General features: G+C 35.3%; 1 protein-coding gene across 4 annotated transcripts in view; it reads right to left on the minus strand.

Annotated features, from left to right (window-relative positions):
- The window catches only part of CUL4B (cullin 4B), a 46749-nt gene that overhangs the window by 3931 nt on the left and 25743 nt on the right, over positions 1-17075 (minus strand). For 2 of the 4 annotated variants that reach the window (XM_043896164.1, XM_043896166.1), the window contains 17 exons: positions 15208-15311; positions 14477-14546; positions 13627-13700; positions 12661-12823; positions 12284-12373; positions 11962-12044; positions 11224-11291; positions 9880-9998; positions 9084-9276; positions 8002-8106; positions 7401-7511; positions 6857-6942; positions 5638-5745; positions 4590-4703; positions 3747-3852; positions 2606-2778; positions 389-541 (listed from right to left, as the gene is read on the minus strand). In XM_043896164.1, coding sequence (XP_043752099.1) covers positions 389-541; positions 2606-2778; positions 3747-3852; positions 4590-4703; positions 5638-5745; positions 6857-6942; positions 7401-7511; positions 8002-8106; positions 9084-9276; positions 9880-9998; positions 11224-11291; positions 11962-12044; positions 12284-12373; positions 12661-12823; positions 13627-13700; positions 14477-14546; positions 15208-15311 — 1920 coding nt within the window. Of the gene's footprint in view, positions 1-388; positions 542-2605; positions 2779-3746; positions 3853-4589; positions 4704-5637; positions 5746-6850; positions 6943-7400; positions 7512-8001; positions 8107-9083; positions 9277-9879; positions 9999-11223; positions 11292-11961; positions 12045-12283; positions 12374-12660; positions 12824-13626; positions 13701-14476; positions 14547-15207; positions 15312-17075 lie in introns of all 4 variants that reach the window. The other 2 variants (XM_043896163.1, XM_043896165.1) reach the window with 1 other exon arrangement.

Genomic DNA, 17075 nt, shown 5'->3' on the forward strand with positions numbered 1-17075 from the left:
AAAAGCTAACTAAACAGAAGACTTAATTAAAATAACCAAATCTGTCAAATAGCAAGGTATTCTTAGGAGAAAAAAAATTTAAAAAATAACAAATAAGCTAAAAAAAAAACTAAAGTGAATAAACTTGAAAATTTCAATTTTCAGTATAAGAACTTTTATAAATTGTTTTCCCCCTTTGTCACAGCTGCCCACATATGCCAATAAAGGTTTTTTTTAAAAATCATATATATAAGCATGAGAAATGAAAACTTTTGTCCCTCTAAATGGTCTTGAGGTTTTATTCTATGTTTGTAAGATTTGTGTCTAAAAAATCTAATTTATATATACATATAAAACAATATAATTTTTATATATAAGCAGCTCAGTAATAAAATACAGAAGTACCTACCTTGACTGGAAATTTCAACTGGTTGTACACTTCTGAAACAAGGAGATTGTGGCTAAGTGTCTTTCTCATCTTCATAATTCGAACAATTGCAGCATCAATTTGATATTGTCTATCTTGAAATACTCTTTCTGTGGTACTAGCTTGTTCTTCAACCTAATAAAAAAAGTTTCAAACTTAGGAACTGTACCTGAAGTGAAACCTGATTACTTATACAAACTGTATGTTTTAGGGCCATGACACAATTAACGCTTTAAATATGCTGAATTAATCAAAAGAAACCTCATAAATACAATGACAAAAAACCCCTACAAACATTAATTCCTGATTGTCCTAGTGGCCTGTATCAATGAAGTAATACCAATATTAGTTAACAGAAAAATGCCATCTTGGTTTTTCTAGAGAGACAGCTGATGAAGAATGTATCATTTCCTTTTATTCTGTTCTCAAAATCTTAATGTGTCACAAGCAGTTGCTGACCAGATTTCTGTGTGACATTAGCTTATCTGTAAAAGTGACTGACACTGACATCTGACTCAAACAAAATATGGTACCATCCAGCTAAGCTAATTAGAGTCAAACTTTTTTTTTGAGAGTCAAACTTTAAAATTTATTTTTATTTTGTAATACACAAGTCAGAAATACACAGTTTAAAAAGCCAGTTAACCAATTTTAATGTTACAGCTAGCATGTTCCTCTTTAGTACTTAAATTAGAGGAGTAGCTTGGGCTTCTTTATTTTTATTTTTTGCCACACTGTGCAGTTTGTAGGATCTAAATTCCCCGACCAGGGATCGAATCCATGCTCCTTAAAGTGGAAGCACAGAGTCTTAACCACTGGACTGTCAGGGAAGTCCCTAGTTTGGAGATTTTGTAGTCAGCTTCTTTCTGATACAGTATACATGTTTTAAAATGACACAGTAATTTAAGGGAATATCACACCTTTGGTGTGAATGTTAACAAAAGAGGAACTTGTCTGCAACACTGACCTCTGTGCTATGCTAAATCACTTCAGTCGTGTCCGACTCTTTGCAACCCTATGGACTATAGCCTGCTAGGCTCCTCTGGCCATGGGATTCTCCAGGCAAGAACACTGGAGTGGGTTGCCACACCCTCCTCCAGGGGATCTTCCTGACCCAGTGATTAAACCTGTGTCTCTCATGTCTCCTGCATTGGCAGGTGGGTTCTTTATCACTAGCGCCACCTGGGAAGCTTAACATGGACCTCTGAAAGTGAAAGTGAAGGTCGCTCAGTCGTGTCCGACTCTTTGTGATCCCATGGACTATACAGTCCATGGAATTCTCCAGGCCAGAATACTGGAGTGGGTAGCCTTTCCCTTCTCCAGCAGATCTTCCCGACCCAGGAATTGAACCAGGGTATCCTGCACTGCAGGCCGACTCTTTACCAACTGAGCTATGAGGGAAGCCCACATTGACCTCTACCCCATATTAAAACTTTTTCTCAAGTACTACATTAAACCTTGTTGAGATTGAAACCAACTGGTTTCAGGAAATGCTGCAGTTGCTGGTTTCCTTAATAAAAGTCTCTAACAAACTCAAATGACAGAAACAAAATAGTCACTGCTGATCAAAAAAGTGCTAACTAAATCATTCCAATTTTTCACCAAAGAAGCTGGCAGAGAAAGAAAAAGAAAATATAATCTTTAGTGCTGGCGAGGGCACAGTGAGACAGGCACTCATGCTATTAGTGTAAATTAGTCCAGTCTTTCTGGAACACAAAATAGCATAATGTATTAAGACTCTTAAAACGTTCACACTCTTTAACCCAAAAGATCTACTTCCATGATAAATTTATAAGGAAAGATCAGAAAGATTAAGATTTAGGTACAGAGATGCACCTTGCTGTTTTATTTATAATACTAAGTTATAAATTTAACTGCCCAACAATAGACATTGGCTGAATAAATTATTAGAGCTGCGTAAAAGAATATTGTGTGGCCATCTCCCATTTTACAAAGATGTTTAATAGCATGGAAAAATAAAGACCTAAAACACACAAAAAAGCAGTATATAAAACTATGTTGAGTATTAGGCCCTACAAAATCAAATACTGAAATACACTGAGCTAGATACAGGCCCAGATAATATTAATGCTGGTGGTGGTATTCTAGGCTAAAATCTTCTTTATAAATCTTTATTACTATGAACACATATAATTCTAGTACATCAGGATGCGGAGAATGCAAAAAAAAAAAAAGTACCGTTTCTTTCATCTGAATTTGATTGATCTTTATCCTGAAAAGTTTGTGCTTGAAATCATCATTACAAATGAACTTGTCACCATCTTCGATATCTTTACCCTTTGGATTTTTCGCCAGAACTCTGGCTTTGCCACAGGCCAATGACTGCAATGTTCTCCTTAACTCTCCATCCTCTGAAGAAGAAAGAGTGGTTTAGCTATCTGTTACTAGCACATCAACATGGACAGCTACATTCAACCTCAGTCTAGCTTCTACCCTACCCATCTATTACAGTTGTTTCATTTTTCCTCAAGGTTCATGAACAACATCCTCTTTGTCCCACCCAATCACTTTTTTCCTGGTCATCCTCTAAAGGCTTCAATTATCATTCCATGTGGATAACCATCACACCTTCAGAAATGACATCCCACTTTTCCCCAGCCCCACATTTAAAGGCTACCTCCACCTGGCTCTTTTATGCTCATCAATTCCAGTATGTCCAATATTTTAGTCATCCTCTTCCCCATAAAACTGTATCTTCTTTCCAACTGTTAGTCATGAAGCTACCAACCTACTCTGGTGAGAAATCCTGGAATCATCTTTTAACTCTTTCCTCTCCTTCATCCTCCATGTATCTAGTAGTTGCTTCCTTAGAGATGCCTTGTCTCTCTTCTCATTGGTCTCATTGTAGTCTAAGCTCTTTATCACTTTATGCCTGAATTACCCCCAGGAGCTTCTGGCCTGGAATCTCTTCAACTTCCAAGCTGCCCTACTATCTACTGATTCTAGGCGCGCTGCCCAAATGACTCCTGCCCAAGGTGTGCTCATTCCTTTCTCCATACCTTTTCTCATGGTATTTCCTCTTGCAATGTAACTAAAATTTGAAGGCCCAGCTCAAACCCTACCTCCTTCATGAAGGCGTTCCCCATTGTGCCAGTCCACACTGGTCTCTTGCTTGAATGAACTAACACACTCCGTCAGCACCACAGACTGGTACTCACTGGTTGTGAAACTATTTTAAGTGTCATTTCCCCCTTTCCCCATGGGTCTAAGTCCTGAGGAGAGGGATTATTTTCTTAGAGTCCCCCAGACCACTTAACCAAGTGAGGTGCACATAGTGGACACTGAATAATGCTTGCTAATCAACTGATTCAACACAAACCTATTCCAGTAGCCTGCTTGATCTCTTCTAAACTGAACTCCTCTCCCTCATTAAACATTAGCAGCACCAGTGTTTGAAAAAGAGAGACTTGGAGTTCTTTTTTACCCTGTTGGAGAAACAACAGTGTTTAGCCATCATTTTTTAAAAAAAGCACATGAAAATTAATCAAGTAACTAATCTCTTACTGGAAAAGCATTTTTCAATTAGTGGATTTAAAACCACAGATTAACATTATCCAGAAAAGTCAGTATGTTAAATGGAGGGTTTAGGTGTGATCCTACCTAAAATAGGAGGAAGGATTGAGTGACCTTTCTACAGGTCTTTTTTAAGTCTTATAATTAAAACAGAACAACAAAGTAATGAAAATTAATAACTCAGCTTTATGTGTCATTACAGATATTTATTACGAGCAGTAAGAAACCACTATTTCAATGCATTTTCAATATGTCTGATTCAGATTAGTCATGAAAAGCTGTAGGATTTTTTTGAAATTAGATATGAGAACTGTTCCCCTTAACACCCACTCTCTTCTCTAGCTCCCAGCAACAAAAAAAGAAGTTTCCTGTCAAAAGTGGCAGCTTGAATTTTGCATCCACAGGTGGGGAAAGGATGTGGGAGAAAAGAGTTACTGGTTTTGTTTTGTAGTAGAGCCCAATCAAGTGTGGAAAAGACCACATTCACATACACAGAGCTGTGACAAGCTATCACTATGTCATGCACATATATAAGACAAAGTTATAAAACACCTTAAAAAAAAAACACCTTAAAAACTTTCAAGTTAAGAGGGATGACCTCAGTATAAAAGATGAAGATGAAAACTAAGTTGGGGGAATATCCACTTACCTCTTTAAACTCTGCCTTTAGCACGCAGTGTCCTAAAGTTGATTGCCATTGAAGTTTCCTGCCGCTATGTTTGCCAAGGTAAAATGTCTTGAAAATCTCCTGAAGTTTTACCATCTACAATAAATAATGCTTTATTTAAGCTCTGTATCCAGTATCACATTCACTACTTTTTTATATTTACATGTGTAAAAATCTGTGGAAGTTTTAAAGACTATACCCAATAGGGCCACTGATCACTCTGATGTAAGGTTAATAACCACCAAATTTAATAGTATTAATCAGATTTACCCTCTCTGATCTGTCTGCAACATTTTATCATCCTTTCTTTTTAAAACAATATTTATTTATAAACTTAGTTGCAGTATATGGGATATAGTCCCTGACCAGGGATCAAACCCGGGCCCACTCCATTGGGGGCTGGTGGTCTTAGACACTGGACCACTAGGGAAGTCCCATCCCCTCTTCTGAAACATTCATCTCCAGTGTTTTTTGTGCCTCTGCATCATGCTGGTTCCTTTATCTCACTAGTGCTTCTTCGTTAGTTTCCTTCATAGGTACCTCTTCCTACCACCTACCAATTGTGAGCCTTTTTCAAAGTTCTGCCTTAGGTCTGTTCTTTTTGTTTCCACATTTTCTCTCTTAATGAGGGAGATCTGTTCCCTGGGCTTTCATGATCATCTTCATGAAGGACTCAGCATCTATCTCTCTAGCCTTAACCCCTTTCCTAAGCTTCAGTCTTGGGTTAAGACATTTCCCCAGGAGTTAGGATGGATTTACCCAAGTATCCATCACTCAGCAATCCCACCCTCCGGCCCAGGTAATATACCATCACGAATTTTTGAGAGCTGGGCAGTGATGGGTACTAATACAATCCGGGGAACTGAAAGAAGAGTCAAGGAAATTAGCCCCAAACTCAGGAATTGGCATCTTAAGCTATGCTCTAATCATACAAGTATAGAAGTAATATAAATAAAAGAACAAAACATTAAAAACAGTTGACATTTGGTATGGGTGTGTTTACACGAACTTTTAAAACAGTAACTCTTACCTCTGGTGGTAAATGAACTTCCATAGGCACATATGTTGGCCAGTAACCCATTGTCAGGATATTCACAGTTAATTCAATATTCCCAGGTACATTCTGGTTCTGCATATACTACAATAAGATCAACACATACACTGAGATCTTAAAAAATTAAAATGCATACGTTTCATGCCATAAAAATGACCCATTATAAGAAGCTCCTCACTACAAAACTACATGTGAATACTGACCATCTTTAAAATAAAAGGCAAAACTATTAAGAGAACTATAAATGAAGCCTATATTAAAAGCTCCAGAAAAGTACACCAGGTAACATTTTGCTACAATGTACACACGGATCAGGTGACTCCTTCAGAGGCATTAACAACTTAAATAATTTCTCATATGACTGGGCTGTTACAGGATTTCTTCTCCATTCTTTTCCCCATACCACCTGCAGTATCCATTTTTGGAGAACCCTACATGGCTTGGAAAACCCGGCAGCAACCCCCCATTCCTCACCCCACCAGCAAGCCCAAGTGTCTGGTTTTTCACTTGTTCCACTGTGTGTTTGCAGGGAGTGACCTGAAATGGGGAAGGAAGAAGAAGGGGAGAGGGCAAAGCAGGTAAATCCTATTCTGTAGCTACTACTACAGGACCCATGATCCTACTAATCCTGATCTTTCTCTTGAGTCTTCCACTCTCATCTCCCACCATAGCAACATAGTGATAAAGAAATCACTGTTAAAACCCTAGGAGAGGAAAATCTATCTTGCTATCACTATTACCTATGATCTTACATGTTTCAAAACTAGCTTCTACCAACATCTGCAAAATATATAGATCTAGCGTTTCATTCCCAAGGTCCCCAAACGCCTTATACAACCACTCTATCACCTCTTCCATCTCTATCACTAGCTCTGAACATGCAACTCACCACCAGTGGTTAGATGCTAGAAGCCCTGTTTTCACTAGCTACAGCCTTTCCTGTCCTGACTTCTTCTGCTCAATACATTTCATCTCTATTTTTGTGTTATTTTGGGAGTATATTGAGAATAAATTTTGAAGTAGGTCAAATATACTTACTTTTCATTGGTGATTATTTTCCTCTACTGTGACTATCATCTAAGTTGCTATGAAGTATTTATAACAGATACAAGTTTCTACTTATCCTCTTCAGTACAAACCAAAATAAGAAGATAACATTTAAGTTGGAGGAATTAAGAGTTTAACTCACTTTTACCTGTTTGAACTGAATCATGATGTCTTTAGAAAGTTCCATGTCTTTAAACATTCCTTCAAGTTTGCTGGTGAAAGCAGCTCCACATTCTAGTAAAGATGTTCGTACATTTACAATATTTTAAAGTGGTTAAAAACAAAGAATTTAGAATTGAAAACATGAAATGTAAAACTTACTTTAGGATGAAATATGGTCTGTAACTATTCATAAGAATAAAAAGAGCCTTACCCCAAAGTGTATGCCCCACTAAATCAGAGTCAAATCTTAATCCTGTAGTAACTTTATCTACTTTTTAAGGCACAAGATAAATGGGAAATTTTATACAAATGATAAAAACAAGAACAATATTTTATTTTTTAAAAAAATTATGACAGCTCTGCACATGTAAATAGGTTGGAAACCTCATGAGCTTACTCAATTTACATTTTTAATCATATGAACTTACAATGACTGACAAAAGAGGCAATTGACTGAAAGAGTAGAAATTAAGCTAATATTTTCTGTCAGAAATTAAAGAAGAAAAGGATCAGAAGAATGACAAACATACCATGTTTAAGTTTGGACAGCATTGATTTTTCAGCATCGACAGATGCACTTTTCCCAACTAAAAGGCGCTTGGCTAAATCTTTCTTATAGAAGGCCTCAAAAACATCTTTACCTATATAAATAATAAAACACAACTCTTACATTCCAATATAAGGTTTTGACACAATTGACTCAAAGTGCTTAATAAATCAAACCATTAACCCAAGTCATTTAAATGTACACATTTTATACAAGTTTGCTAAATGCAAGAAACATTAGAGGTAGATTTTTGTGCCAGACATTTCAAGACTTCTTTGCTGAAAAGAATTAAGACTGAATTAACTTTTCTTTAGAAAAACTTTAGTTGACTAGTAGTTTTAGCATCAATACTCCTGAGATTAAAATAAGCAGCAAAATTCAAGACTCTTAACAGTGGAAAAGTCAGAGCACAAGGCAATTAAGCAACGTTCCTCAAGTACCCCAATAATTTAAAAGCAAGGAATTTAATAGAATTTTATATATTTAGCCCCCAAGTAAATATACCTTACAGGTTGATTTTACTCGCCAGTTTCTCTGTTGAGTGCTTTGTTTTAAGAGAACAATATTAAAACAAAAATACATACCATATATAAATCTAAATATAATCATAATCTTATCCAACATTTTTTCAAGTTCTTCATCGGTAGCTTCTTTGTTGCCTGCACGAAGCTTTGAATCCACATACTTCGCTAAAATGGGGGGAAAGTTTGTTGTTCAGTGATCATCAGTACCCATGAGATACTGGTCACTATAAATATCAAACAGGAGTATGATATACTGAGTATTTCAATGTTTTACATGTACACATGCATTTTAAAAAAGTTTCCAAAGTCAGGGAGATCATCAAGCGACTTGTTCAGTGTCACAGAGTTAAAAAATACAAGAGCTTCAACTCAAACCCAAGTCTTCTGGCTCCAGGCCTAATGTACTTTCTACCATACTAATGGGATAAAGAAACTCTGGTGGGGGGATGGTGGTGGAGGTGTTTACAGCCTTGTGCAGGAGGTCAAAGTCACTGAAAGACATGGCATATCTTCTGGAATGTTCATTTTACACTGATGGTAGGCAATCTGAAATACTACTTTTCTATTAAAACAAATCAGATACATTACAGAGTAGGAGGCAAAAACTGCAAAAATTTTAAGGGTAAATAGTAAACCAACAAAATTTCATCCTTTAAGTGAAGGGTCTTCTCAGGCACCTCCTCCTCTGACCCAGTTGGGGAAAACTGAGAAGAACTGCAGTACACCACACTCTTTACTCTAAATAGGCCCAGATTCTTAGGTTTATTTTCATCCTGAACATTCTTTCTCATTGGCAACTGTAATTTTGTGCTAGCCTTTCCTGTGTGTGGGCCTCAAGAAAAAGTACCCTGTCCCACCTCTAAATTGCTGTAGGCTTGTAAAACAGCTATCAAGCTTTTTATACATAAAAAGTAAACAGGGTCCAATGTACTGTCTTACAAAGAAAGACCATGTTTGATAACGTGGGCTTTGAGATATTCTTTAGCATGAAGGACTACTCCTTGCATCCAGCTTCTTAGAAACCACCAACTAAGTAACTAGAAATAAATTAGACTGTTATTGAAAGACATGGCACAAAGATGTTAATACACAAAACCTTATAAAAGAAGAACATTAAATGGGAAAAGGGACTGGAAAAATACCTATAAGTTCAGCAGGCTTGTTTGGTCTTTTGTTAATGAATGTTTCAAATGCTTCTTTCATAGCATTGATAAATTTTTCATTCTTCAGGAAACAGATATCAATTATATGGTCAACCTTATCTTTAAAATCCAGCAATTCTTGAACCATGGTTTTATCCTTTTCAGGATTAATTACAATAGTGCTACCAAATGCCTAAAAAAACAAAAATGACTTTTTACTAGAATTTAATTATCTGCAATGAAGACAACCCCCCAAATCATATTTTAAGTATATACACATACCCACATACTTTAAAATTTCAAAAAATTAAATAAAATAAAGCAGGTTCTGAAATCAAGAAAAGAAAAGATAAAGTGATAAAACATCCAGACTGATACCACTCATCTATAATCACAAGGTAAGGAACAGCCACTGGGTATAAAATATCATAATGGGATCTTATTGTAGAAGTTTCTAGGATTTTTTCCCCTACTTTTAAAGTCAGCTTGAATTTTTAAAAAATGGCAACCTGCCTTCAGTGTAAGACCACAGGAAAGAAATTTGGATCCAAAAAAAGTCCTATTCCTTTTTCCACATTCACTACAATTATTGGAGCTAGAAATCACATCACACATCACGAAGATAACTGTTTTATTGTTAATTTGCCACATGGCTATTATTCTCAGACTGACTGCTCTCAAAACTCCCATTACTTGAAAAAAAAGGGATCTAACAAATAAGAAAACACTTATTCATATGTACTCTAGGTATACAGATTATAAGCCATGAGAGGAAATAAATGGTTAATGTTAATACCTTAATGTACTCAATCCATTGTTGTAAGAGAACCTGAACGCCACCTCGAACTCTACTGAAGAGCTGATACAGGAGAGATAAATCTTGAATTCGGTTTTCATCAAGGAGGTTATTTAAACCTGATTTTTGAAACATTTGGTATTTTAAAAAAAAGTGAACAAAAATGTCAGGTATTTAAATAAAAAATAAGTTAAAATTATTCTGATACTGGTTTGAACTATGACTAGTCTGTGAATTTTAATATAGAGTGTGCTTTGAATTAAACTCAAAGAGATAATTACCTTTCCAAGTGAAAACTAAATATAGGGAACTTACATAAAAACAAAAATTATATAATGGTCTGTACCATTTAACATAGTAGATCACATGTATAAACCAACTTATAAAAATTGGTCTGTGTAAATACAGTATTCTTGGGCTTCCCTTGTGGCTCAGATGGTAAAGAATCCGCCTGCAATACAGGAGACCCAGGTTTGATCCCTGGGTTAGGAAGATCCCCTGGAGAAGGGAAAGGCTACCCACTCCAGTATTCTGGCCTGGAGAATTCCATGGACTGTACAGTCCATGTGGTCAGAAAGAGTCAGACATGACTGAGCGACTTTCACTTCACTTTCAAATACATGTTACAAATACCTCATATGTGCAACAGCCATATTATATTTGCATTACTGTACACAGTTATATTTCAGAGTATTGGATAAGGCCTGTGGTATATAAAAATTATGCATCAATAGGCCAAGTTTAAATGAAGTCCTAAGGTATTTGATTTTTAGAATGAAATAAAAATATAACTGCATTAAAGTTCTAAGATATTTTATACAAAAGATGGCTGGAGAGAAAGGTAAGACTTTTGCCTATTTGTAACACTGTTAAAGTAAAATTCAGGGTATACTCATATATCACTTAGGATTAATAGAAATGCTTGGTTTTATATGCTAGAAACAAAAACACTTTAGTGCAAAAAGGAATGCATTTCCTTATTATTGCTTATTATTTAATATAATTAATATTAATTTAATATTAAATACATAATATTTAACATTTCCTTATTATTATTCCTTATTTAATTATCCTTAAAAATTAAATTAAGAATCCCCAAATTCCTACTGTTTCTTTACTGGAGTTGGTTAAGACTCCTCTCATCTCACTTCCTGTATCTTTATAAAGTTAAGGAAAGAGGCACCTCCTACAAGTTTACTGTGATGAATAGGGGCAAAGCGTTGTGTCCTACCTCAGGAATGCAGTGATCTGCTATCAAACCTTTAAAAAGGCAAGCTTTAAAAATGTTTTTACTTGTTTGCTACTATTTTAAAAGTAATCTCTTATTTGTAAATTGCCAATTACCTTTCTGAAGAATAGCTGTTAAGTGTTCTCCTAGAAGTTGTTTTTCCACAGTAGCAATTAATGACTTCCTATAAGGAAAAAAGAAGTTTAGAATTAGACAAACATCGCTTCTTGGCCTTTAGGCAAAGATCAAGTGTAGAATTAGACAATTGATTCTGCTGAAAATTTACTCTCTCCTGGGGGATAAAAAAATTAACTAGCTCGCTTTGTTAATTTCAATATTCCTATTCTTCTGAATAAATTTATTGTGCTCAGAGTTACTCTACTTTATGCCTAGAAGGAAAACATTGTGTATTTCAGAATTTTGGTATATCACGAAATAAATATTTCAACGGTCTTGCCATGGCTGGCTTTTCCTAAACTTCTCTGCTTTTACTAGGAAGTATTTACCTATCTGCTTATAGGAATTCTTTGGTTGGTAATATTAAGGAAAGCAGAGAAATACTTTCTCCTATGAATGCTCGCTGAATTTTAATCAGCCTAAAGATTTCAAAGATCACATCAGCTTTTAATACTATTCTTTAATTATATCCTAAACACATATGGACAACCAATAATCAAACCCTTGACTAAACTAAGTAGGGGAAGGAACAACTTGAAGTTTGCATTATGAAAACAACTGTTAAAGTCTCAAGTTTTACCTGAAAATACTTACTAACATGTTTGGGGATGCCCAAAGTGCCTTAAGTGATTCCGCAGCACAGGTTAAGGCTATTAGGCTGAGCGTGTAATACTTACTGGGTGGTCTGATCTAAGTAAGTAATAAGTCTGTCAGCTTCTTCTTCTAGACGTTTATTAACATGATGAAGGTATTCAGGAACCTACAAAGATAAGTTTTTTATATATTGTTTTCCTCTCCATAAATCATTTAGTAAATGTCAAGTCCAAAAGATCCTGGGAGTAGTCCTGTCAAATGTGACAGGGTTGAATCATAAGTAAAATCACATGTAAAATTATCGCAGCCTAACATTTGGAAGATAAATGAAAGGGCAGCTTACGTTCTATAAAGTAGGGTCTATTATGAGACACAGTGGATTTATTCATCATGATTTTTAAATACCTCTCTTTCCTGCATTAATTTTTGGCCTTCAGCTGCGTACAGTCGGTTAGTTTCTTCCAAGAATCGTTGTTCAAAAGAATCCTGATAAATCTGGGAGGGGGTAACAAAGTAAAGAAGTTCAATTATTCAATAAATGTTTACTGAATGCCCTATATGTGAACAGAATTATGAGTCTGGCTTTTTTTTTTTAAGTTTTTTTGGCCACACCACAGATCTTGTGGGATCTTGGTTCCCTGAACAGGGATTGAACCCAGGCCCCTCAGCAGTGAGAGCATGGAGTTCTAACCACTGGACCGCCAGGAAATTCTGTGTTTGTTTTTTAAACATCAGACTAGGTATAGCAATCAGTTCTGTAGTAAGTGAAGTAGTTAACTTACTTGCAAATCAGAGAGCATGCTTAGAAGGCTTCGGAGTAAACTTCTATCGATTGCTTCACCATTCCTCTCCCTCTCAATCAAAAGGAGAATGCCATCAATTGTCTTATTCTGGACTTTCTGATCACTTATAATATGAGCCCTAAATAACTCCAGTCCCATGTCCCTAAAATAAAAAAATATACACATAATCTAAATTAATTTAAAACGATACCACTTCTGGAGAGGCTTGCTTAACTTCTCACCACATGTTAATTAGGGTTCCAGGCTTTGAAGCAACTACTGTAAAAGTATAAAATCCACATATTTAATTTTAAATAACATTATTAGATGAAAGCATACAGGAAACTCATTTTGTCTTTAATGAGAACTGAAGCTAAATTCCCATCTTCCTCCATAACTAAGTTTTATTGATTTATTTCCTTTGGTGGATTTCTTCCTTGGTCAAATCAAGAGACAAAATTAGTTCAAAGCTATAAAATGGTCTTCACTGTACTCATAATGAAGGCTTAATTGCTCATTTGTCATCTGCCTTCAGTACTCAAAAATCAGTGAACTCTGATAATTGCTGTAGGTAGAGGCTAGGCACATGGTGGAGGGAAGGGCTCCTTACACTCTTCTATTTTTGTGTATACATGGAATTTTCCCTAATAATGTTAAAAGATAATGAGTGAACTCTTGATCAGCAACAAAATGATGCACATTCAGACAGTCCAGAGCAAACTTCAATCCTTTTGGCTAACAAAAAAATGTCTTCATAAATTTTTACATGCTCAGGGAATGTTAGCTATCTCCAATATTAGCATAGAAAAGACATAAATAAGAAAGTAAAACTGCTATAAATACAAGTCTAGAAGCTAAATGTGAGTTTTTAGGAGAATATTCCCTGTATTACTCTATTAGTGTAATTAAGATTTGACTATGATTTGTTAACAAATCTTTTCATAATTTTTTTTCTTGCATCCTTACCAAATGGATGGTAGCATTGAATTCTGAAGAACGTAAGTCCTATCCAGAAACAAAAAAATGCTCCTGATCATGATCTGTCAATGAAAAAAAGAAATCAAACAATTTTTTATATGTTGTGAAGCTGAAATATTTTATAAAATAAGACTGCAGGGTTTACTTGTATATGTACTAGACTACTAGGATCAAACATACAGATTAACACATCTGAGAATATGCCCATACCATTTTTTATTAAACTATTAATAAATCTTAATTCTTGCTGTAGTTTCTAGGAAAAAAGGGGTCTATGACCTCTTTGCAACTTGAAAATTAACTAAAAATCAAAACAGAATCAAGGGGCATATAATTTTTTGTCAGCAACGGTTCTCAGGGGGAAACTGTCTTAAAATTGTATATGTGGGATTTTGGATGTGTGGGACAGATTTTAAGATTTTTAACTTGCAGAATATAAGGTTTAAAATAATACCAGATTAGGGAAAAAGGAAAGGTTGTGATGTGAATAAGCTAAAGTGCAGGACCAGCAGGCACTTTGCTAGGTAACCAAATAACAGGTGGGATAGCCATTAAGACTGACAAAATGTAACACTTATTTGCATTTTACACTTGTAATACTTATAGTGCTACAAAAATAAAAATGATTCTAAGGTATAAGTCATTCTAAAATACTGGTCTACCTATAACTTGCAATTTTAAAGTAGAAAACTCAACCAAAATTAGTTTTTATTTTTTTTTCCAAAATTAGTTTTTAGTCCCCCTATTGCAAAACTTTTAAAACTAATATTCTTGTATTTGAAGGAACTTATTTTAACTACAATATTTAACTGAAATGTAATGCTTTTTTCCATCTTACCATCTGTCTACAATGGTTCTGCCAACATCTATCAATCTTCTTGAGAAAAAGAACACTATCCAAAGAGTCTGTGCGATACACGTTAAGGATATTTTAAAAACGCTTAGGACAAGTTAATACATGCAATGTTTAAGAGCACATTTGTCTTAAATATGGAAAGCCCTACATACTAAATGAAACTAAATAATACTTATAGAACAAAATGCTACTTTTTTTTTTTAAATGCTACTTCTTAAACTGTAAAAACATGTTAGATTCCACTAAGAAAGAAAAAAACCTTTAAAAACAAGTCTTAGGGACTCCCCCGGTGGTCCAGTGGTTAAGACTGTGCTTTCACTCCAGGGGCCATGGGTTTGATCAATCTATGGTTGGGAACTAAGAACCCACATGCCACAAGGTCAAAACAAAACAACAAAAAGCAAGTCTTAGGTATAATTCAGCATTGTGTTTTCAGTTTATTATTTCCTGATTATCTTTCCTCAAATGGAAATTTGTTAGGACAAAAAGAGTAAAGACATAAAGAAATTTTATTTACATTAGTAGTACAATGTAGATTTGGACCCTAATTAAAGGTAAAAAGTGAAATTTTGCTTTTTTCCCTAGAGGCAAGATGAACAAAAAACAACAAATCTACAAAACACAGGCATTCCATTCTAAGCTGGTTTAAAAAGTGAGGGACAGAGAGGAAGGAAAAGATGAAAATACAAGGTTTTTTGTTTTTAAAAGGATATTCTCTGAACTGATGAATCTGTGCTTTGATGTGATCTTCACAAATCTGTCTCAGCTGTTTGTACAAGTTTGCAGAAATCTTGTAAGAACAGAGATTTTCCACAGCCTGCAAAATTAAACACATACTTTCTTAAGGAGTGAATGTGTGTCTGTGTGTATATATTTCTTGATAATTTACATCTAATTCCTATTATTTGTTATTTCTACCATGTCAAATTATTAAAAAGGATTATTCATCCATTTAAAACACAAGGTAAAACAACCAAATATCAATGCAAGTAGTGAACTTTTTTCGTAACCAGTGTACTATACCACCCCTCCCCAAATTAATCTGTTTATTCTGGCAGTACAGTTTAAGTATGGGGGGGAATCAAGTCAAATTCTTCCCTTCTAAAAATATCCAATTTATAACAACTGCTACATATAAATTCTCTTATTTCATAAAAATGTTAATTGTTTTCATAAGCAGAATTCCATTTTGAGTTTGAAAAATAATTTCACCAATTGTTTATTAGATGGGTTAGGGAGAAGGGAAAGGCTACCCACTCCAGTATTCTGGCCTGGAGAATTCCATGGACAGTATAGTCCATGGGGTTGCAAAGAGTCGGACACAACTGAGTGACTTTCACTGGGCAGTCCAACTACCACTGAGTTTAAATTTATTTATACTTTCTTTGGTTTCCTGAACAGAGAAATGCAGAATTTATTGCAAGCAGTGTTATGAGAATGAAATAATTATACAAGGATTTGTCTCCAATGTTGCAGCTTAAGAATATTTAAATAAAGATGTTTCAAATTTTGCACAATGGAATAAACATTAATTACTAAAGAAATACTAAATTTTTATTTCTTCTAATTGTTGTATTGGTCTTTTATAGTCAGATCCCAAAAGGACAAAACTGAGATTTCACTGAGTTTCTTCTTAGGTGTATCAAAAGACTTTCAAATTTAATACAACAGGCATGGTAGGACTCTGAAATAATCTACGATTCCAACTAGTAATGACTTAAGTATAACACCAGGATTTCTTTCTCACCACAACAGAAGGCAAAAATTCCATTAAAATTGACTCTAAGGGACTATCCAAGTCCTGTTGGTTGGATTGGAATTTTATAAATATGTAGTTGGAAGTCATATTCCCAGCATGCAGGTCCAGCAAATAAACTCATAAATGAAAAGAAAACTTAAAGGAAACCACTTACACCAAAGGAGGAAAGGTGCTACACCTTACCAGGAAATAGCAGACCACTTAGATCCAGCAGCTAAAGAGGAATAAGAAAGCTAAGTTCCTGCTGGCCACCACTTACGATGGGGCCTTGGGTCAGGCCACAAATGTCTAAGAGTGCGTTTATGTTTATTTCATGTGCCTGACTGGTTCACAATGGTCCCCCCTCTATGGACTCTCTCTCTTCCTCCTTCTCACTGTATCTTGGTGTTCCTTTTGAATGACTAATTTTCTTAGCATTTCTTGTTTCCCTGCTTAAATTCTCTTTGTACTGCATCTTCTTCACATTTCCCACTTCAAGTACTTTTCCAAGTCCTACTTCTACCATTCCCTTCTGCTGTGATACTTTCTTCCATACATTAGTTCTCATCCCACCTGTTTATCTTTTCTCATACAGGATACCACATTCCCTTACTACTCTGCGAGGTTCCACTTCTTCCAATAAGCTTTCCTTAACTGTCTCAGCTACCAATGACTCGTATGGCGCTATCAACAATCATACCACACTGACTTGTCACTGAATCAACACTGAATCTTTTAATGTGTATATCCTGGCCCCCAACTCTCCTTAATGACAGAGAGAGACCAGACCATGGGCTCATGTACCTGTATGTTCTTTAATACTTCTGGGGCTCTAAACCAGGT

Source organism: Cervus elaphus, chromosome X (assembly GCF_910594005.1).
Source record: "Cervus elaphus chromosome X, mCerEla1.1, whole genome shotgun sequence".
Classification (NCBI taxonomy): domain Eukaryota; kingdom Metazoa; phylum Chordata; class Mammalia; order Artiodactyla; family Cervidae; genus Cervus; species Cervus elaphus.